Raw genomic sequence first — 23,002 nt, 5'->3', positions numbered from 1 at the left:
TCTGTTGAGGCTTCCCTGGTGGCTCAAATGGTAAAGAATCCACTTGCAATGCAGGAGACCTGGGTTCAGTCCCTAGGTTGGGAAGATCCCCTGCAGCAGGACATGGCAACCCACTCCAGTATTCTTGCCTTGAGAATTCCATGGATAGAGGAGCCTGGCAGGCTACAGTCCATGGAGTTGCAAAGAGTCAGACTCGACTGAAGTGACTAACACACCCACACTCACACCCATACCCACTCAGCGCCACTGCCCCCCAATCCTTTGGCAAGCTGAGAATGCCCCGTAATCTTTTTTACTGATCACAGCCTTTACTGCAGGGAAAAGACTTTTAAATATTAAGAAGGTGATGATATAAAAGGTGAGTTATTGTGTCTGCCCACTTCAGCCATGGTCACAATCAAAATTGAAGCAGGTGGTTTTAATCTGTTTTCTTGCCTTATGGCAGCTTCAGTATGGGCAGAAACAAACACAAAGTTGGCTTATAAGATTTGCCTCTGGATAAATTTACTTGTTGCAAAACCAGAGGGCAGAAGGCAGCCCTGATAATGGAGAAAGAGCCCCTTTTTCCTCACAGCCTTACCCGTCTGCCTCTTCCAGACAATCTCTTGTTCACATTGACACACACCAAATTCTTGGGGGTCCCGGGAGGACATAAACACACAAGACATAGTTTCCTCTTTAAACTTGGTATGAAAGGTATCCTAATGGCAAAATCACCAGAACTGTTCTTCCTTGTTTTGTTAATTTTTGTGAGGGGATTACTTATTTTTTTTCTCCTTTCTCTCACACTCTTGGTGTGTGCGAGAGTGAGCGACAGAGGTAGAGAAAAAGACATCATGTAAGCAAGCAGAAGCAAGATCCAGCTCTAAAACGGATTCTGTAGAGCTGGTCTCCTAGGCTGTTCAATGGGAAGGGTAATAATGCATAGACTACTCCCAGGCACTGTTAAATCTTGCTTAGGAAGAGGTCTGAGTTAATTGAGTTATTTAGGTGGTAGAATCCTGGATTTGGGGATTTATATGCCAGAAAGTTAGCTTTCACACTAGAGTTTATTTTATATGTGGTAAGTAACTGTCACTTTAGCTCATTTAAACAAATTTCATTTTCACTCTTGTTTGTGCAGATTGTGTGCCTGGCATTTACTTTTTTCTCTTAGTCTGTGGCAACACAAATGGAAAAGCATGAAATAAATGTAGCGTGAATGCATTTTCTTCTTTTTTCCTTATTCACAATTCAGAATCTTGAAAGAAAGAAGGCATCCAGTCTAGCTTTGATACCACATTTCTCCTGATATAATAGGGTAATGATCGTCCTGTCACTACCTTTCCTCCTCACGCCCTGCCCTTTGTATTTTTGATCTTTGAGAAGGTAATGGCACCCCCACTCCAGTACTCTTGCCTGGAAAGTCCCATGGACAGAGGAGCCTGGTAGGCTGCAGTCCATGGGGTCGCAAAGAGCGACTTCACTTTCACTTTTCACTTTCATGCATTGGAGAAGGAAATGACAACCCACTCCAGTGTTCTTGCCTGAAGAATCCCGGGGACGGGGGAGCCTGATGGGCTGCCGTCTGTGGGGTTGCACAGAGTCGGACACAACTGAAGCGACTTAGCAGCAGCAGCAGCAGAATCCTTTGTTTAACCCTAACCCTAACCTAACCCTAACCCTAACCCTAATCCATGACCTACTTTTTCTTATTCTTCCTTTCCTCACATGGCTTGTCCCCCAAAGGCCTTTGCTCTAATCATTCGACAGCTTTTTCAGAGTTTAAGAAAGAAATCCCCAAACACAAACACTCTCATGGGACTTGTGGGGGTGTCTCTGCTGCCAGCTCCATTCTCCCATCCACGTCAGTGCGCTCACCCGGCAGTCCCAGCCCCCTGCTCTACCCTCTCCACACCCTGTCCCTCAGGACTCCTCATTCCTGGTGATGCAGCCAGAGGCTCCAGCTTGCTCTGGGACACGTTACCTGACTTCACTTGTCCTCCTGGGGAAGTGAATCCTCCTCGTTTGTCCCTCAGCCTCACTCCTCAGTCAACAAAGACACGGTGCAGGTACTGTGCTCCAAACTGAAGGCGAAAACTGTGATGTGCAGGAAAGACTGCAGTCCTGCCTCCTGCTGTAAAACAAAGTGGAGAAGGTCCATCTTGCCAAGGAGGTTGTAAAGATCAGCACGGCGACGGTGCCCGACCAGCACATGTCTACATGCTCAGGAAATACCAGCTTTCCTTATTATAAGGCAGACACGAGGAGTCCTGACCTCTCTCTGGAAGTTGTTTAGTTGTTTTTCTCTCAGTCAGCCTTTCATTTGTATGTCTGGTTCTTACCTGAAACCCATTTTTTTTTTTCCAGTCTTAAGCAGATCTTTGTCCCCACCCCGCCCACCCCACACCTCCTTCTAACTCAACCTCCTTTCCCATTTTTCCTTTTTCTCTCACCTGTGTGTGTTTGAAAGCTGGCTGGGGGTAGGAGGTCTTCAATTTTTTTTTTTTTTAAACACTCTTTCATGCCCTATGTCTAGTCATAGTCCAGAGGATTCTTCCTTTGCAGAGCTCTTCAATCCTTTCTTTGTTGGATAGGCGATCATCTCTCTTCTCATCTAAAACTTTATTAAGTGGTCCCCAACCTTTTTGGCACCAGGGACTGGTTTTGTGGAAGCTAATTTTTCCACAGATGGGGTGTGGAGGGTGGTTCAGGCAGTAATGGGAGTGATGGGGATCTGAGATGTACCCGCCCACCTTCACTTCCTGCTGTGCGGTCTGGCTGCTAACAGGTCATGGGGCGGGGAAGGTTGGTGGTGGTTGGGGACCCCTGCTTTATTACCTCAAAAATAAGGTTTGGCTTCTTATCCTGAGACATTTTAAATGTCTGTCAGAACAGCTAGCTGTTTGAACGTATCTAGTGTTTGAATTGTATCTCTGTTGAGTGTTTGAAATCATAGGGTCCTTCAAACTCTGGAATAACCAGTGATTCAGAAAGTTTTGTCTTTAACAACTGAACTAGTTCCTTTATTGCAGCTGTGCTCATGTGTTTTTTACCGACAATTAACTTCTGAGATACACAGTATTTACAGTTGACTCAGTAGGAGTTCCCAGAAAACGTGAGGATATGTTTTGAGTTATGGGTGTAGTCCATTGTCTATATCTTAACACGAATACATGATCATAAATGAGCTTAGGACATTCAGTCTTTTGAAGGTGAATTTTCTTTTAGTTACAATTTTAAAAAATATTATATTGCCACCAACCCATTTATTTTTCTCACCAAAATAAAGGTAAACATGTTATGCCAAGCAGAATGCAATGGGGGAAAAAAAAGAACTGATTCCTTTAAGGTGGAGCCAACTAGAAGTTCTTGTTATTTTTTATGTAGGCTTGGTTTATTTACTGAGTCAACAAGTATGCATTGGGCTCTGACCCTGCAGGATCTATTAGAGGCACTCTGGGCTGCATTGTGAGCGTGTCCTGCAGTGGGGCCTGGAGCTGAAGTATACGCTGTGGCCTCTTCTAGTGTCCCCCACACGTGAAACTAGGGGGTGGCATTTTTAAGTGCTAGAAAAAAAGAATGTGTGCCAGAGGTCTTTGTGTGACCCACAAGGTTTAAAATATTTAACTGTCTGGTTATCAACAGAAATGTATGGGCTTTCCCAGGTGGCACAATGGTAAAGAATCCGCCTGCCAAAGCAGGAGATGCAGGAGACACAGGTTCGATCCTGGGGTGGGGAAGATCCTCTGGAGAAGGGAACGGCTACCCACTCGAGTATTCTCGCCTGGAGAATTCCATGGACAGAGGAGCCTGGCAGGCTACAGTCCGTGGGGTCGCAAAGAGTCGGACACAACTGAATGACTAACACTTTGACTTTTTCAAATTATTGACAGAAAAAATATATCTGCTCCAGATCTGTAGTTTAACTTCCTTCCTAAAGCTTTTATTTTAGCAGAAAAGAAGTAATAAATGAGGGAACAATTAAACAGGAGAATTAATGTCTGATTTTGATGACTGCTGCAGGAGAATCGGTAGGATAGGAGAATGACTGGAGGAAACCTGGGGCAAGTGGATAGGGGTTGAGATGGGATTCTTTGAAATTAGACCTGAACATCGTGAATGCACAGTCTGTGAAGAGCTGGGCTTACTAACCTGTTCTCACCCCTAGTCCATTCCTCCCTCCTCCTCCAAATGTCTGCTTGCCCGTAGTATGCAGCTGGATGTTGGTTCATAGGAAACTTCTAGAACTTCTCTCACTTGGAGAGCCTTTACCATGGCACCCGTCACTCTGTAATCACCTATTTGCTTCCATTCCTCACCCCTAACCCCACCCCTCGCTAGACTTGAAATATCTTGGGGTCAAGGACATGTCTTGGTAATCATGTATCCCTAGGTATATAGCTCATAAACTAGTTGAACAGTTAAGTTAATCTGTAGACTCAAAATTAGATTCCATCAAGCAGGTTGTGAAAGTCAGATGTTTCCTTTAGCAAAACAGGTTCTTAAGTTTAAATTCTGTCATTTATCCTATTTATACATATCCTTCCCACACCATCCTTGCTCCTCCAAGCAATTCTCCCCTTTCATTTCAAAAACAATTCTTGCTCCACCCCAAAACTTGCCTGTCTCCCCATCTTATTTAAAAATACTATCCTTTCCGTTGATCCAGCCCCCAACTAGGGATTCTCTTTGATTCTTCACATTCCCTCATCCTCGCCTATCATGCCCTTTCCTTTAGCACCTGTACCTCTAGAACCATACCTGTTCTTAGCATCTTTACTACCACCCCCTGCTCCGGCCAGTTCCACCCTTCACCTGGACCAGTTCAGCAGTGTGCTGACTGGTCTTTCTGCTCCCAGTCTTAGCTTCCATATATCCATTATTCATGCAGACAAGCAGATATTTTCAAACTCAAAATAATATTGTGTCAGTCCCTCCACTAAAACACACCAGTGGTTTCTTATTGAACTTAGAATAAAAACTGAGTTAAAAAATCTGAACTCACAGCCCTACATGAACTGGCCCCTATCTTCAACCTCATCTCCTTATTGCTCTCAGCTTCTGGCTGCACTGGTCTCCCCTGTCTCCTCCTCAGGGTTCTCTATTCCCTGTTGCCTGTTGAATTATTAGGTGGAATTCCATGTTAATCTAGTCAGCTCTGTGAATATGTAAACCAATAGTAGTGTCAAGTTAGCACAATCACAGTGAAATCCGTACCCCCAAAGACATCCCCATTCCTGGTTTTTATCATGCTTGTGGTACCGGAAGTTCATGGTAACAGGCAACTGACTTAATGATAACCCTTGCTAAAGGCCTTGGGAAAGGAAGTTGACAACCTTGCTGACTTCTAATGGTGTTAACTGATTTCTCTTTTTCTCCCTCTTTTTGCCATGCAGAGTATGAGCTGGAAGTAAAGAGGGTGCAAGACATTCTTTCGGGAATAGAGAAGCCACAGGTATGTCTTCTGGATTTCTCAGCATAAATGGTGCTCTTTTAAGTATTTCAAACATGCTTTTCTTTTACCACACAGTAGGTAAGCAAAAGGGCCCCTTCCCATTGCAGATTATTCATAAACTATGAAATAGAGCTGTTATTAATGGAGCGTGAAAATATAAAACAGCAGTCTTCTGTTTAGTCATCATCCACTAAAATGTCTTCTTTATTTAGATATTCTGAATGCAATTAGGTATTCATCCCAACATCCAAGGATACACCACCACCGCCACCACCCCCCCCACACATACAAGGTCTACAGTAAAGTTTTCTTTTGGTAATTTCCCTTTACCCGTGTAAATGTAGTAATAATAATTTTTTGAAAACCTCAGTAATTCAAAGTATTTTTCCAGGTAAATTTCAAAAGATACTTAAATATGAACTGAGTAAAATAAGTCCAAACTGTAATGGCAAGGAAAAAAAAAACTGGTGGGAGTAGTGATATTGTGAGAGTTCAGTTCGATTTTGCCAGATGCTTTGAAATTCAAGTGAAAAATTCAAAATGTTGATTCAGCCTTTCATCTGAGTTTAGAGAGCCAAAGTTCTTTGGAGGGTTTTCTAGCTGAATTGGAAAACCTTACTTCTTCATGTGTTTCAAATACTGAGACTTTTAACAGAAGGGTCCAAACATGCCTCAGGGCACATAGTTGAGTTTGACTAAACCTAAAAACATGAGGTGTGCCGGACTCTGGGCACAATAGGGCACTTGTGGAGGAGCAGGGTGTTGATGCTGGGTTGGGGAGTCTGCACTTAATCCAGTAAGGAGCAGGTTGCCATTGAGAGTTTGCGAGCAAAGAAGTTATATAATCAGGACTGTACTTTAAGGAGTATCAAACAGTGGGCAAGTGCAGTGCAGTGAGCAGAGAGGATGGACCCAGGGAGACGAGACAAGTGTTAGGAATGTGTTACTGTAGTGCTGATGAGAGACCGTGGGAGTCAAAGTTAGGGTGATACATCAGGTGTGGCAAGGAGAGGACAGACATGAGAGCCATTCTAGAGAAATCCATCAGGCGCGACAACCTGTTAGATATCAGGTGTCATGGATAGCTGGGCTTTCAGGCTTAGATGCCTCCTTTCAGGAGTTGCTTCCTCTGAGCTGGCTGCCCTGACTTTTGTCCCATCAACTGGGATGCTCCACTCGATGTTTGGTACCACTGGTCTTTCTTCAGCTTCACTGTGTGTATGTGATATATTGTGCTCTGTTTCCTTGTTTTTGTGTCTTTCCCAGTCGTCTATGAGTTCCTCTAGAAAAGTTCATGTCTGTGTCCTTTTTGTATCTTCAGTGCCATTCTTAGACATGTGGAATTTGTTTCGCAAGCAGGGTATCCAGGAAGACGAGTAAGTGGGCAGTCAAAAGGATCTGGTAGATCAGTGCTGTAGAGAGAGGGCAATGAGATAGCCATGGGGGAACACGTGCGAGGGAGTGAGAGGAATGGATGATAGCTTTGTGGATGGGGCCGAGTGTAGGGAGAGATTACAGAAGGCTTGAGGGCAGAGTCATAAAACAGGCATATGTGTACGTTAGGACTCTGAAGTCATAATCAGCGTGAGAAGGCAGAGTGACAGTTTAGTTGATGTCCCAGTTGTACTCAGACAGCTTCCTCTGGTCTCTGTCACGTGTACACACACACCGTGTTTTTCTTGAGTTATACCTGGTCATTTCTTTACTGCAGATGATGGAGTCTATTTCTGAGGATCATGTGGCTCTAGCAAGATAAAAACAGTATTTATATGCATTGGTCCTTACCCCGATTCAGTGTTTATTAAGTGCTAAAATCTTTTCAGGTTTTACAGCAAGGTAGACAGGTTTTTGTGTAAATGGCCATGATGTTCAGTGTACTTATAATCAGATTCTTATCTGAGAGGTCAAAAAGTCCCAAGTGGGTCTCATTTGGCTAAAATCAAGGTATCAGCTAGGGCTATACTCCTCTCTGGGGGCAAATCTGTTTCCTCTCCCCTTCCAGTATCTAGAGGCTGCCCGTGTTGCTTGCTCACACCCGTTCCATTCTCATACTTCCTTCTCCTGACTCTGACTTTCCTGCCTCCCTTTTTTACCTACAAAGACACTTATTATTACCTCAGGCCCACTCAGATAAGCCAGGGTAGTCCCATCCTCTCAAGGTCCTTCACTTAATCACCTCTGCAGAGTCTCTTTTTACCTTTTAGGTCCCAGGGATTAGAATTCAGACATCTTGAGGGAGGCATGTTGTTCTTCTGACCACCACACCCACCACTGGTCCCCAGATAAACCTCTGCTGAGTGACAGTCCACCCATCCTTCTGATCCCCATGAATTGTTTATACCATTATTCTCCCTTCCTTCCTCTTCTCTCCCCTCTGTCTGAAGTTCATGTCCATGGTTGTGTCTTATTCATCTTTGTGCCCCTGGTACCTCGCACTGTCCTTGGCACAGTGTGAGCCCTTAACAAATATTTGGTAAATAAATGTGTGGCAGACTGCAGTGGCTGTAGTGAGGCTCTGCCAGGTGAGACAGATGCTGGTAGCCTGGCCAGCTCAGATGAGGCTCAGCCAGCCTGGTGGGATGTAGGGACGGCTGGGAGCCAGGGTGGGAGGCAGCAGCATGGAGGGGCAGTGGGGGGTCCTGTGAGTTGGGGCCCAGCGTGGCCATTAGCTGTCTTTGTGACCCTGAGCCAAGGTTTCCTTATCTTTGGAAGGTTGAATAATAAATACCACATTGGATTATCTGAGAAGTAAATTATATGCTATTTATAGAGTCCTTGGAATGGAGTATTTTCCTATAGTTTATAGCATATCATTAGGCAAAGGCGAGACTCTCTGCAACATGCTGAAGTGGGAAGGAGGGCTGTTCACCTTCTAGGAAAAGAAACAGCTGCAGAAAGTTCAGTACACAGTTGTCTAAAGGATTGTTGTTTTTTTTTTTTTCTTGCAGCCGCATCTGGTAACACTTCCAAATAATACTCATGTATTTTTCTTCAAAGTTTTGCAGATGATTTGTTTTAGGTATAGGAGCATTATCGAGGACCTGTAGATTCTAGTCGTCTTTCTAGAACTTTGGGCACCCTGAATTAAGCAAGTCATTTATGCTTCAGAAACCCAGATACTATAAAAATCCAAGTACTTATCATTAAATAAAAGAGGGTACAAATATACTACGTGTTTGTCCCAAGACTGTAACAATTAGGTGTCTTGGGGACTATACTCATAAACCACTGCTATACCAGAGAGATAAGCTGGATACTATTCTAAGTGTTTTAGGAATTAACTTCTGCAGTCCCAGCCAGTTCCAACCTGACATGGTTTAGTCTGCTCTGATGGTGATGCTCGATGAAGTCTCCCCTGAACTGCTGGACAGTTCGTTTTCAGTATGTAAATAAATGTAACCAGGAATTGAGGTTCTGCATCGTTTCCATCCGCTAATGTTTAGCTTGTAGAAACAATGGATTTTTTGGCTCCAGACATGAGTAAACGACCTAAGGAGAACAACAGTCCCTACAAGAAACAATCCGTTGACAGATAAATAGCCATAGATCTGGAGACAGATTCAAGGGTCTTCGCACTTAAGGAATTATAGTAACAGATGATTCTGAAATCCCTAAATTTGAATATCCTTTTTCTGTGAATAATGATCTCTTTGACCTTTTCCTTTTAAATTTTCCTTTATGTTTGTATTTTTTGTGATGGTACTTTAGAAGTGAAGCCAGTATTGCTATGGAAATATTTTCTTAACATACTCCCTAGATTGGATCAGCAGGCCTCCCGCATAGTTAAATCCAAAGACCAGACCAAATTTAGAAGCTATTAACTTACACAGAATATTTTTGAACATGGGAGTAACAGTGTAGTAACTTTATGAGAGTAAGTGGTGTTTTGGATCCAAATAATGAATATCATTTGCATATAAGATAGTCTGAAAATTAAGACAGTAAATTTTCACAGAATAAAAATACCAGGATGAACAGGAGGTTAAAGGGAGAAAGAGAACACTGAGGATTACATATGAAATAGCTGCAAGATAATGCAATCTTATCATTTGTGAACATGAGTATAAATATATATATGCCTTTAGCTAGCAGCTGTTCTCAAGTTCACATCTATATTTAATAAATACATAACAGAAATGATCTCTAATCAGTGTGTAATCATTGAGAAGTAAATAGTGGTTTTTATGAGTCCTTCAGAGATACTTCAAAGCGGTTTAAGTAATTTCTATACAGACTTACAATAGTAACCTTCACAGTAGACTCTTTTATATCTCTAGCGCTGAAACAAATGTCACATTGGGCCTTGTCCAATAATTTTGTAACTGGCAATCACCACTTGTATCACCATTCAAAGGAGATTGACTTCTGTTTATGGTAGAATAGTTAAACATCATAAAGTCAGTTAGTTTTATGGCTTCTAAACTTCTTTTTTTGGATCACTGCCATGACAGTCATTGTGATGATCAGATTAGCCATGCCCTAGTTCAGTTCAGTGGTCACTGCAGGTGAGAAAGTTTCACCAGAGAGAGAGAGAGACCCTAAATGAATGAAGGGGAAGCTTGTTTAAGAATGCTGTCACTCCAAAGTAGACTTGAACCCAGCCTAGTTCTTAGAGTTCTGAATCTCTCATTAAGGTTATCAGCTCCCTGGATGCTTGGAGTAAAGGCCTCCACTGCTGATGACCCCTTTACATGACATTCTCCTGAAAGGCACTGTGTAATTCCCTGGCATCAAACCTGGGATGGAAGTGAGTTCCAAGTTCTAACAGAGACAAAGCACTCTTTCTCTCAGGACTCTAATGCCTGAAGAAAGGAAACCTGAGACCCAGAAAGGCTCAGTGAAAGGCAGGGCAGGGGGAGCACAGAAGGGACTAGGCCTTACAAGTCTGGTAGTAATCTAGGTGGCAGGCTGCTCATATCCAGGGAAGAATTCCCAGAAGCCGCCAACCTTTGAAAATGATGCTGAGTTCTCCAAGTGTACTTCCGTTAGGCTGGCCAGTGGGAAGGATGCAGAGGTCTGTGTTCAGATGACAGTTGGCCTTCCTAAGGCTTGCTAAGGGAACCTCGGGAAAGGGTGTGTTTTTTTAGTTGATACTTCAGGTGTTGTACATCACTGTTCAGTTAAGTAATAGTTTAACCAAGTCCTAAAGGGCTTCCCCCCGTGGCTCAGTGGTAAAGAATGCTGGCAATGCAGGAAATATGGGTTTGATCCTTGGGTTGAGAAGATCCCCTGGAGTAGGACTCACCCCAGTAGTCTTACTGGGAAAACTCCACAGACAGAGGAGCCTGATGGGCTGCAGTCCATGGAGTTGCAGAATTGGACACAACTGAGTGACTAAACAACAAAAGGAAAGAAAGTAATTTTTTTTGTTTGATTTACATATATTGTTAATTGATTATCACAATAAGTTCAGCTAATATCCATCATCTCATATAGATACAATATAAAGGAAGAAAAATGTTTTCTTCTTGTGGTAAAAGCTCTTAGGCTTACATTCTTAATAGCTGGTGAAAACGGTAGAGTTTAAAGGGATGTGAATTTATGGGTACCTGTTCAGTATCTGGAGAAGGAAATGGCAACCCACTCCAGTATTCATGCCTGGAAAATCCCATGGACTGAGGAGCCTGATGGGCTACAATCCATGGGGTCGCAAAGAGTTGGACATGACTGAGCGACTTCTGTGTGTGTGTTCAGTATCTAAAGTGCTAGCATTTGAGCTATTTTAAGATGTGATGTTATTTCACACCACCATTCATAGAGTCAGTGTTACTATCCTCTGTGCTCTTGGAATTGGGCTATTTATCATCTCAGTTGAATGTTTCTCGGTACCTAATCAGCATCCTTTAAAGTTATAAACGGAACTCCTCATAGCAAAAATCTCTCTTTGTAAGTTAAGAATCAAATATATTATCCAGTATCCCTAGGTTAGTCATTAATGATGTGAGTAATTCAGCAAATATAGTGGTGTATGTGGTAGAAATACTACCTTAAAATTCAGTCAAGGGAACAACACACAGAGCAGAGCGTCATGAAGTGAGCGTTACATGTCAGCGCCCACACAAGGTGGTTGGAGCACAGAGGAAACAGCGACAGATCCTGAGCAGAGGGTCAGGTAGCACTGGATAGAAGTTTTTCATGAATTGGTCTCAAGCTGCTGTGGGGCCCTGTGTGCTCAGTGGGTCTGCCATGAGCCCCCTCATGCATCTCTCTGTCTTCATCAGGCAGAGGTCATATCGTCATCATCTCTGTGTCCATAGCCCCTCACCAAGTAAGGTATGTTAAAGGCAGGAAAACAGGAAAGTCCGGAGCTAAGTCTCAGGGTGTGAGAGGAGATGGCATGCTGAAGGGGCAGCTGTAGGCAGAAGAGGAGCTCTTAGTTAGTCTGGAGTCGAAGCAAGAAGGGTAGAGTTCAGTTCTGTAACAGTGTCTTTTTGGGATTTTTTTAAAATATAAATTTATTTAATTGGAGGTTAATTACTTTACAATATTGTATTGGTTTTGCCATACATCACCTTGAATCTGCCACAGGTATACACATGTTCCCCATCCTGAACCCCCCTTCCACCTCCCTCCCCGTACCATCCCTCTGGGTCATCCCAGTGCACCAGCCCCAAGCATCCTGTATTTAAAAGATGTGTATAATGCTAGCCTGCCATCCTCCTTGTTACCTGTATCAGAAATTCAGGCTGTCTTCCTCTTTTTTTATTTTTCATTCAATGTTTACCAAACAATCACTACTCATGGTTGAATATGCCTTGGGCCTTCTGCTTAGGGAGTCCCACAGTCCAGTGAGAAAGGCAGGTAAATGCTATAAACATGATTAGCAATGGGTAGAGATAGCAACAAGGTGCTGTGAAACAGAGACCCGATAGGGTACTTCAGGGAATGCTACTTGGGGGTAGTGAGCCCTAGGCTTAGGGTCTTAAAGGATGAGTAGGAGTTTGACTAAATCATATATGATGCTATGTCTATTTGGAATAGAAATGATGTGGAGGGCTCTGCTCAAAATGGAATGAATGATAGACTGAAAAGGGAAAGTTGGTATTCATTTCCATATTTATTATTCACGCTTTTATATTATTTTGTATTTTAATACTCTTTATTTAGGTCAGATAGTGACCAAAAAAATAGAAGAAAAGAATGTAGTTTAGACATCTCCATCCATAGCCTACCAATCTATGGCTATAAAGTCTTGTATGGACATTAAACTTCAGTGTATGTTTTAATTCTTATATTTTTAATATATTATTTGGAGAGCAACAAAATGAACTTTAGAAGATCAGAACCTTAAAAAACAGATTTATTTTAAAGAATTAGATTGTGCACTAGATTTTTGGTTTCTCCAGAAACAGACTCTGAAACAAAGATTGGAAGGCAAATAGTGTGTGGGGGAGGTTCCCCAGGAAGCACAGTTAGAGATGAAACATCAAATTGCAGAGGAGAAGCCACTTAACTGTTAAGGTAACAGGTTAACCTGTTAAGGAGCAGGTTACGGCTGCGGGCAGCTGGGTCTCAGTCCTGCTGAGGATGCCCAAGAGACAGTGTAAGTGCTAGCTCAAGGGAAAAAGTTGGGGCGTTTAGAGTCCCAGACTCCTTTTTTCAAATGAAGTCTTAAGTGGAGGCCAAAGCAAAAGATAAAAGCAGAGCCTAGAGAGGTGGAACATTTCTGCACTTATTTCTGCCAGCTGTCAGCCTGGGCCTTGGCTCTATTTTTGCCACCACTCCCAGCCCTACCTCCCCCCATCCTCCCGCACCCTGAGGGTTTTCCCAGGAACCTGCAGGACTTTGAGGAACATGGTTTGGAAGATCTTGGCTTTGCAGGCTAATTCGACATCAAGCAAGCCTTGGAGTCTGCCAGAAAGTACTATCATGGAGATTTATCACGTTCAACTTTTTACCTTTAGAAAAATTATCAGACATGACATTATTTTTACTTTCTGGAGGACCAAGTGTGAATTACACCAGACTTGCACATAAGTTTTCATAATAAGGACAGACATTTCAGGAGTTACAGTTTGGACATCAGGATCTTGGCAAGAGAAAACAATATAGGATGGGTTTTCTTTGCAATTAAAATGAATTTGTAAATTAAAATCATTTTTTTTTGAGTTAAATCTGAGCCATTTTTATGCTACTGCTGATAATCACAAAATGTTCTGAGAAGTGTCGTGTGTGATTCTTATTTCTCTTCCTCAGGTTTCTAATATTCAGGCAAGAACAGTTGTGTTGTCCTGGACGCCCCCTGTTGGACTTTCGTGTGGACCCCACAGTGGTCTTTCCTTTCCCTACAGTTATGAGGTGGCTTTGTCAGACAAAGGACGAGATGGAAAATACAAGATAATTTACAGGTAATGTATATTTCCATGTGTTTTTCTCCAGCTGCTAAACTGTGAAATTGGCATTCTTAAGGAGAATTAAAAAAAAAAGAAGAATTTAATGGCTTTGTAAATTTTCCTTTAAATAGTTCTCTTAAAGAATTAGTGATAATTACAATGTCAAGAGTTAATTTTGTTCAAGTAATTACTGATCAGAAATTACTTGTATAGAGCCATTTGGTGGTGGTCAGATGTGTCACTTGGTTACGTTAGCTTGCCAGCATAGGACTAAAGATTTTCCATTAATGTTGGCAGGGCAAAGAGTGAGTATGCCATTTATCATGCCCTCCTATGGTCACCTTTTAGGCCCAGACCTTTTGCTAGTCTACAGTGTAGTTTTGTATTCACCCTACTTCTTATCCTCTACGATAGTTTTCCAGTGTGTAGTGAACCATTTTATTTGGAGGCTATCTTAAATAGTCAGAAGTTTATTAGCACACAGAATAAGGGATTATCCTCTTCCACTTTATGAACTCCCGGATATTAACCATTCACACGATTTATAGTTGTGTTCTAAATGAGATAAAATATTTTTAGGGTCAAGTGTTTTTTCTTTTGTGATTGCTGGGTACTGCTCAGATTTGCAGAGCAGGAAATGGAGGCAGTCTGTTTGACCTCTCTATGACTGGCCCCAGGAAGTACTGCGCGGGCCCAGGGTCGTGAGGTCACAAAAGTCCACTTCTTCCTCTACCAGCCAGACTGCTTTTCTCTCCTGTTTCCCTGCTACAGACCTTGCATCCCCACCTCCCCCCACTGACCCCCCCCTACCCCAGCCCCGTTCCTTATTATTAAGTTGCTCTGGGGATTTGTCTCCTGGACAAAGAAAAGGGGGGAAGAGAGGGAAGGTAGCTCTTCAGTCACCCTGTCCTCCTGTGACTGCCCATAGAGCTCTGTCATCTCTTCCTGGACTCCTGCAAGAGTCTTCTCAGGCCCCTCCAGCATCCGCTCTGGCAAGCTGTCTTCCCGTCCAGCCTCCACCCTGCAGAAACAGAAATCAGGCCGTGTTACTGCCCTGTGAAAGAACTCTGTGGTGCTTTTTCACTGTCCTCAGAATGTAGTCCTATCCCCTTAACTCTATTGGGTACTGTTTTGAAAACTCAGAATTGGTAGTGACCTTAACAAAATAAAGAGCGCCATTTCCCCCAGCCTGCCAGGAAACAGATTCTATCAATGCATGATGGTTCTTGGTGGCAGGACCTACAGTCCCAGGTGCCCATAAGTGAGAAAGTAGGAAGCTTGGGAATGAAGTGAATGGGAACATTCTGTCTTCCTTGAGAAAGCAGCAGCTGCAACTCACCTGAAATAGGTTATTGCATAAGGCTTTATAGGTCTGGATTTGTGAACTCCTTGGATTTTTTTTTTAAAAGGAAATGCTGGAAATCTAAGTTGTTTTGTAAACGCTCCTAATTTTACACTATTAATTATTGAGCAAATTTTAAAAACTTTAAAGATAAAGTCAAGTCAAACAACAGAGCTGTAGGCAAGGTGTAGACATTGGCCTTCAGTTTGCAACTTTTAAAAAGCATTTTTATTTGAATAATTTTCAAATTTACAAAATGTTGCAAAAATAAAGAGATTGAGGAATATGTGCATATCTTTTACTCAGATTCACCTGTTATTAGCTTTTTACTCTATTTGCTTTACTATTTGATTTTCTCTCCTGCCTTTCTCTCTAAATCTGTTTTTTCCTATTAGTTTTAAATATCGTGGTCCTTTACTGCCAAATATTGCAGTGTGTTTCCTAAAATATTTTCTTGAATAGCTATAATGCAGTTACCAACTTCATGCCTTTACATCAATACCGTATTTTTATCCAGTCCATCATCTACATTCTCATTTTGTTGGTTGGTTAAATAATGTCTGGTAGCATTTTTCTTCCCCTCTAAGACAAGATGCATTCTAGGGTCAAATACAGCGGTTAGTTGTCATGTCTCAGTAACCTTCTTTAATTTGGAACACTTCTACCGTATTTCATTGTCTTCTATTACCCTGAATTTTTTTTTTAATCTTCTGCTTTAATAAAGAAAACTGACACATATACATGCTTTTTCAAAAACAAAAATGTTAAACCTAGCAGGGCAAGAGGTTTAAAATATGTTTAAAATTATGGTTAAATTTCAAACATACAGAAAAGTAGAAAAAGTAATACAGTGAACTCCAGGTAATCATTACTCAGATTTAACAAATTTTCAAGATTTTGCCACATTTGACTCATGTCCCCTTTATCTTTATTATTGTTATTATGATTGAAGGATTTGGTAGCAGCTCACAGATAACAAGTCAAATTTATTCCTGCATAGTTCAAAATAGATAAACATAGACATTTTTTACATAACTGCAGTGATTTTCTGGTGGCTCAGACGATAAAGAATCTGCCTGCAAAGCAGGAGACCCGGGTTCAGTCCTTGGGTTAGGAAGATCTCCTGGAGAAGGAAATGGCTACCTACTCCAGTATTCTTTCCTGGGGAATTCCACGGGCAGAAGAGCCTGGTGGGCTACACTCCATAGGGTCGCAAAGAATCAACCCTGACTGAGTAACACACAATCTCATTAACATCTAGAAAAGCTAACAATAATGCTTGGCATCATTTAATACCTAGACCATGTTCAGATTTCCCCAACTGTCTCAAAAATACGTTTTAATATTGATTTCTTCCCCTTGGAATCCAAATGGAGTTTACTTACTGCTTGGGATTATTAGGTCTCATCAGATAAGATCAGTCGCTCAGTCGTGTCCGACTCTTTGCGACCCCATGAATCGCAGCACGCCAGGCCTCCCTGTCCATCACCAACTCCTGGAGTTCACTGAGATTCACGTCCATCGAGTCAGTTATGCCATCCAGCCATCTCATCCTCTGTCATCCCCTTCTCTTCCTGACCCCAATCCCTCCCAGCATCAGAGTCTTTTCCAATGAGTCAACTCTTCACATGAGGTGGCCAAAGCATTGGAGTTTCAGCTTTAGCATCATTCCTTCCAAAGAAATCCCAGGGCTGATCTCCTTCAGAATGGACTGGTCGGATCTCCTTGCAGTCCAAGGGACTCTCAAGAGTCTTCTCCAACACCACAGTTCAAAAGCATCAATTCTTTGGCGCTCAGCCTTCTTCACAGTCCAACTCTCACATCCATACATGACTACAGGAAAAACCATAGCCTTGACTAGACGAACCTTTGTTGGCGAAGTAATGTCTCTGCTTTTGAATATGCTATCTAGGTTGGTCATAACTTTCCTTCCAAGGAGTAAGTGTCTTTTAATTTCATGGTTGCAGCCACCATCTGTAGTGATTTTTGAGCCCAGAAAAATAAAGTCTGACACTGTTTCCACTGTTTCCCCATCTATTTCCCATGAAGTGGTGGGACTGGATGCCATGATCTTCGTTTTCTCATAAATCCATTTTAATCTAGAATAGTGTCCTCATCCTTTTTCTTTTCTGTAATGCATTTTATATTTTAAAATGTATTTTTATAAATAAATATATTTAATTTTAAAATGTAACTTTAAAATTTTTTAATTAATGTATAGTTGATCTACAGTATTGGTTTCAGGTGTATCTCTCATCCTTTTTTAAAATTCTTGACCAGCTGCAAAGAGTGGATCACTTTTTTTTTGGCCACTCTGAATTTAGTTTAATCTTCCTTTCCTGTATTTCTTATTGATTGTTAGCTCTGGAGCTTGATCAGATGCAGCCTTTTAACATTTGTGGGAGGTTTTCATCAGGGTGGCTCTATGTCCTTCCTATTCCAGCACACTGGGAAGCACTGGAGCTTGCTGGCCTCAATGTGATTAAATCATGTTTAGGAACAGCCCATTAATTTTTTTTTTAACTCACTTATTTACTACTTTGAAATATAGTTTGCATACAGTATTACATTAGTTTCACGTATACTACATAGTGATTCGAAATTTTTATAGCTGATACTCCATTTTAAGTTATTATGAAGTACTCGCTATGTTTCCTGTGCTATACGAGATATCCTTGTAGCTTATTTACTTCATACAAAGGAGTCTGTACTTCTTATTACCTTGCCCCTGTCTTGCCCTTCCCCACTTTGCTCTCCCCACTGGTAACCCCTAGTTTGTTCTCTATATCTGTGAGCCTGTTTCTGTTTCCTTATATTCATTTGTTTGATTTTTTTAGATTCCACATATAAGTAATAGCATACAGTATTTTTGTCTGACTTACTTTACCAAGCATAATACCCTCCAGGTCCATCCAATGTTGTTACAAATGGCAGAATTTCATTCTTATTTGTGGTTGAGCAGACACTGACATTTTTGAAGAACACAGTTATGCCCCTACATACCCCTCTTACCTTTAAAAAAAAATTTAATGGGAACATTCCATATTTTATGTTAGTTGTTTCCTCATGATTAAGTCAAGGTTCATTTGCAGTTTCTGGTCAAATAAGTGGTTTTATTTTGTGTAAGAGAACCATTTATTGGAATGTATCTATAAGAGAGCTGTTTATTAATATTGATATGTGAGGGAAACAGATTAGATTTCTTGAAGAAAGCTGAGAAGTTGAGATGGTTGGGGTTCTCTCCAGGCTGAGTCTGAGAGTCCCCTTCAGTTGACAGTTGGTACTGTTATGTACACATTTATCTGTGTATCTGTCTATTCAGTTTGCTTGCTTCTTTACTTACTTTTATGTAATTACTTTGAAGAAGTGATAAGATATTTTGGAATTTTATTTGTAAGTTAACCTTACCATTTTCCAGATCCTGAATGACATGATTTAAAGGAATCTAATTTGCTAGTCCAGAAAAAATGATAATGCCAAATAGGAAAGTTTATTTCTGATTTATGGTGGAAGTAGACATAATAATTCTTGAATTGTTGTTTGTACATGACTATGAGACCCAAATCCAAAACCTGTTTTATTTTTGAAACTGGTGTTGTCGACTAATATGTGATTTTTCTTTGCAGTGGAGAAGAATTAGAATGTAACCTGAAAGATCTTAGGCCAGCAACCGATTATCATGTGAGGTGAGTATTGGGGACCTCGGATTGCTAAAATAAATGGTTTGCTCCTTTTTAAAAGTATTTGGTTAACAGCACTTGCCTAGCTAAAAGTTTCAGCACCTTTGCTCATTGGCCATTCCTCAGTGCCCTACACTTTCTGGCATCAAGATTGGGAGTCCACAGAAGTGCTTCTGGTCATAGAAAAGTAGATGATACCCTGAACAGAATTTTAAAATTATTTTTATAAAGTAACTTTTATTTCACATATTCTTCTAAGATCTATTGGAACATGTGGCTTAATGTATGATATTTTCTATCAGTTATTTCATTATAGACCTTCCATGCAAACCATATGTTCAGCACGAATGACTAAATAAAGTCCTTTTCATGTTTCAAGTTTGGACCATAAAAGGCAATAGGTTTTGAATTTGAAGTCTAGTAATGCAAATATGAAAATTATCTCTAACAAGAGCTAATGCAGTTTGCCAAAGCAACTCACATAGTTTGGTTTGTAGTCTGAAATCTCTTCTGTGATTTTTTTTCAATCTCTTCCATGACTGCTCTGGAAGGCAGGGCCTGCTAATTTTAGGAAGAAACCCAGCCAACCACCAACCTGCAAAGAGAAAAGTATCAGAGCTCATCTGATTATCCAAAGATATATCAATTTGCGAACAGGCAGATTTCTTAATCTGAATGTGATCCATAATATCTTTTAAGTTTTCATTAAAACTTTCATTTTGTATAATTTTTAATTTATCCAGAAATTCTTATTTTATCTAACCTGGTGAACAACAACAAATTCTCTCTCCTTTCTTCAATTGTGCATGTGTATATCAAGATGATGTAATAAAATTGCAAGCATCCTTTGTTATACTTTACAATGGTTAGTTCACACAACATGTTCTGTGGTGGTGGTGTAGAGGCGGCATAGCCTAGTAGGAAGAGCATTATGTTAATTATCAGTAGGCTTGAATTCTAGTCTTGTTCTACCGTGAATTGACTGTTTCAACTTTGGTCAATCACAGAGAATCCATGCCAAAATTTTCTCGGTAACAAAAGTAGGGCAAGTTGGGGTGTGTTCAGGTAGTAATATCTTATTAGCTGCACAAGTGTTTAAAGCTGTGTTTAAAGCAATACATGAAAGAGTATTTTCATTCAGTCATAAATGGTTTTTACATTCAGTCATAAAGTGTAATCTGCTTAGCTACCGCACTGTTCAGATGAACTCTATGGCAACCATCTTTTCCCTTTTGAGTCAGTTAACTTTAGCCCAAACATATTGAACTTTTCACACCATCTAAAAACAAAAAGATTTGTGTAACTTGTGAAGCAGAGATGATAATAGTTTAACCATTCTTTCAAATGGTGGATTTAACAACAAAAAACAACAGAAAATGCAGCACCATATAGGGAGTCATGTAAATGTTTTCCATGAGACATTGTTAACATGTGTTTCTTTTTTTCTCTGTCTTTTAATGTTCACTGCCATTGTTTTACTGAAGGTTTACTTTATTAATTTTCTGCTCATCCATTTAAATCTTTTTTGAAAAGATTTAAATGTCACAGTCTGCCCTTTATTTACTATCCTGTCTCTTGTTTCCCTTAGTTTCTTTTAAACCCCTCTTACAAAGGGTAAACTTTAGAGTTTACTTACACATGAATTCTTCTTACATGACTTTTGAACACCTTCAACTTCTGGGCAGATAAAAGGAGTAATTAATGGAATCCCCCAAAGAAATAGAAGCATGAGGTGGTTACCTCCCAGGCCTTGGACCCAGACTTCCTCCTGACACATCAAGGATCCCACCTTAGTGACATATTTGACACATATGTGACACCACACATATACAGCCTAAGGCACCACCAACTATTATTTAGCCTAGCACTGTATTGGCCAGAGAGATGGAAAATTCTCCCTCTCTTTGGTCATAATCTCTTCTAGAATTTTAAAAAATTCTTGACTAAGAAAAGTATATACAGTCCAAATTGTAGTCACTTTGATCTGGCTGTGTGGACCATTCCTTCTCTTTCCTTATACTGTACAGCCTTTAATTTTTCAAACTAGAGAAGACTCTCAACCCCTGCTTAGAGTCAGTTTCCTCTGCCCTGGATTGTGTTCAGAGGCAGCTTGATGACACTGTAGACAGAGCTTCGAATATGGAGTTAATGGCTCAGTCACTTACTGTAGGTGTGTGATTAGGCAAGCCATGTAAACTTCAATGACCATGTTTTCTCATTCATAAAATGAGGATAATGATATCAGCCTCAGAAAGATGGCGTGAGAGCAAATGATATATATGTGCAAATCTATTATAAACCTGTAACATGTGCAGATGTTGTTTTTGTTTTATTGTTCCTAAGTTGTTCTAAAAATAAAAAGGACTTTGTGATTCAGGTTCTTTGAACCTATCTATAGTTTGACCATACCACTCACTATTTTATTGAGATAAAGATGTATCATAATTGTTGCTGAAAAAAGGAACAAAATCTCTTTTTATGATGTAATAGTAACATTCTCAGAATCTTGGTTCCAAAAATGTAAGTTTTTATCAACATGGTGGCCTCAAATATAATTTTAAATTTAATAGTCACCTATAAGGCCTCAAAGGCTGTGTGGAAACATTTCCTCACTTTTCCACAACAGAAACTCCAAAAGAATTCCATTACTATATAGCTGCAAAATGAGCCATTATATTTGTTGCCATTTTTATTTATTTGTACATTACCAATTTAGAGAGTGTTGCCTTGGAGGAAGTGTGGCGTGCTGATGATGAAAACAAGGATGCTTCTTTTAGCAGCACTGAGCCAACTGTATTCCTCTTCCAGTTCTTAATAGTAAACATTTTGACAAGGGCCGACAGAAATCTCTGTCCAGATAACTCTTCCGTAGAGTGACGAGTTTCTTTCTCAGGTACCAACGTCTCACCTGGGGCTCCTTTTTTTGTTGCTTCTGATTTTGCTACTCTGATCCCATCCCCTTCACGTTGCTTGTTATCTCTGTGAGTTCTTTTCCAACTTTTTCCTCCCTCCTGTTAGTGAATATTGTCTGAGTTCATCAGCCAGATACACAACCATTTTTTAAAGTGGCTGTCATGGCTCAGTGGAGCAATGGATAGCACATTGAACTTCCAGAGTAGCAGTCTCTCGGTCGTGGAGCTCTGTCATTGAGCTGTGTGGGGCTTGGCATCAGTCTCCAGGCAAGAGTCGCTCTTGACTTCTACTTGCCGTCACCTCACTGTTATTGGGAATAATTTATTAAGAGACCAGTGGCATCTTTGAGACTGTGCTATAGATCATGTGTCTGTGGCTGTTTAGACTGGCACTTGCCATGCCCTCCACACCAAATTCCACGTTGAAAATTGTATCCTGAGACATTCCAGGCTTTAAAGGTTTTTTCCCTCAGTTTTTGCTTTGTATTTTTGTGTCATTACTCCACATATTCAACCACTTTTTTTTTCTCCTAGTGATTGAGGAAAGTAATTCCTCAATAATTCCTCTATTATGTTGATTTAAAAAATCTAGGTGCTGAGTCCTGAGTTATTTTTATTAAAGTCATCACTTTAAGTCCTGAGTTATTTTTATTAAAGTCATCACTTTAATTACCCAGTTCTTACACAAATTGCTTATTTTGGTTTAAAAGAAGTCAATTTGTTATTGTCAAAGTGTATTTATTCAGTGCTTCCATATAAGGCATTGTGTTATGTATTGTATAACACCACCAGTGCAAAATTTCCCGTGTGTGTGTATGTGTATATGTGTGTGTGTATGTTGAGGAATAAAAAGGAATAAGAAAAATCTAGTACATATATACACATAAATAAGCCACATTCTATTTTATAATACTTATGCATAAGTTTGTAACTTTTATAATCAAAAACATTTATATATTCATTTATTTACACATATACAAAGAAAAGTATATCCCTTTTTTAATTGGTAGTTTTATAATTAGTACTGACATTGAAGCCATCATTTTACTGTGGAAGTCAAGAATTTATATTTTTATAAATGATAGGATAATCAAAAATTTGAGTGATGGAATTGATAGCAATTTCATGACAAAATGTGAAGCTGTTTTCCAGTCACTGGCATAAACAATTTGGCAAAGAAGTTGCCCAGAGATGATATCATGTAATAACATTTCCCAGAAAAATTATGTGATGAAACGTTTCCAAAAATATGGGCTTGACTAGCTCAGAGTAGGGTTATGAAATAGGTGTTATTGACT

The 23,002-nt window shown here is 40.4% G+C and overlaps 1 protein-coding gene across 3 annotated transcripts in view; it reads left to right on the top strand.

The window, feature by feature from the left end:
- FNDC3B (fibronectin type III domain containing 3B) overlaps positions 1-23,002 on the top strand; it is a 359,206-nt gene that overhangs the window by 247,685 nt on the left and 88,519 nt on the right. For all 3 annotated transcript variants that reach the window (XM_070373177.1, XM_070373162.1, XM_070373171.1), the window contains 3 exons: positions 5,379-5,437; positions 13,634-13,785; positions 18,739-18,798. In XM_070373177.1, coding sequence (XP_070229278.1) covers positions 5,379-5,437; positions 13,634-13,785; positions 18,739-18,798 — 271 coding nt within the window. The remainder of the gene's footprint in view (positions 1-5,378; positions 5,438-13,633; positions 13,786-18,738; positions 18,799-23,002) is intronic.

The sequence above is a fragment of the Bos mutus genome, chromosome 1, assembly GCF_027580195.1.
Source record: "Bos mutus isolate GX-2022 chromosome 1, NWIPB_WYAK_1.1, whole genome shotgun sequence".
Taxonomy (NCBI): domain Eukaryota; kingdom Metazoa; phylum Chordata; class Mammalia; order Artiodactyla; family Bovidae; genus Bos; species Bos mutus.
Note: the sequence above shows the minus strand (reverse complement) of the source record. Positions and strands in the feature narration are given on the sequence as shown.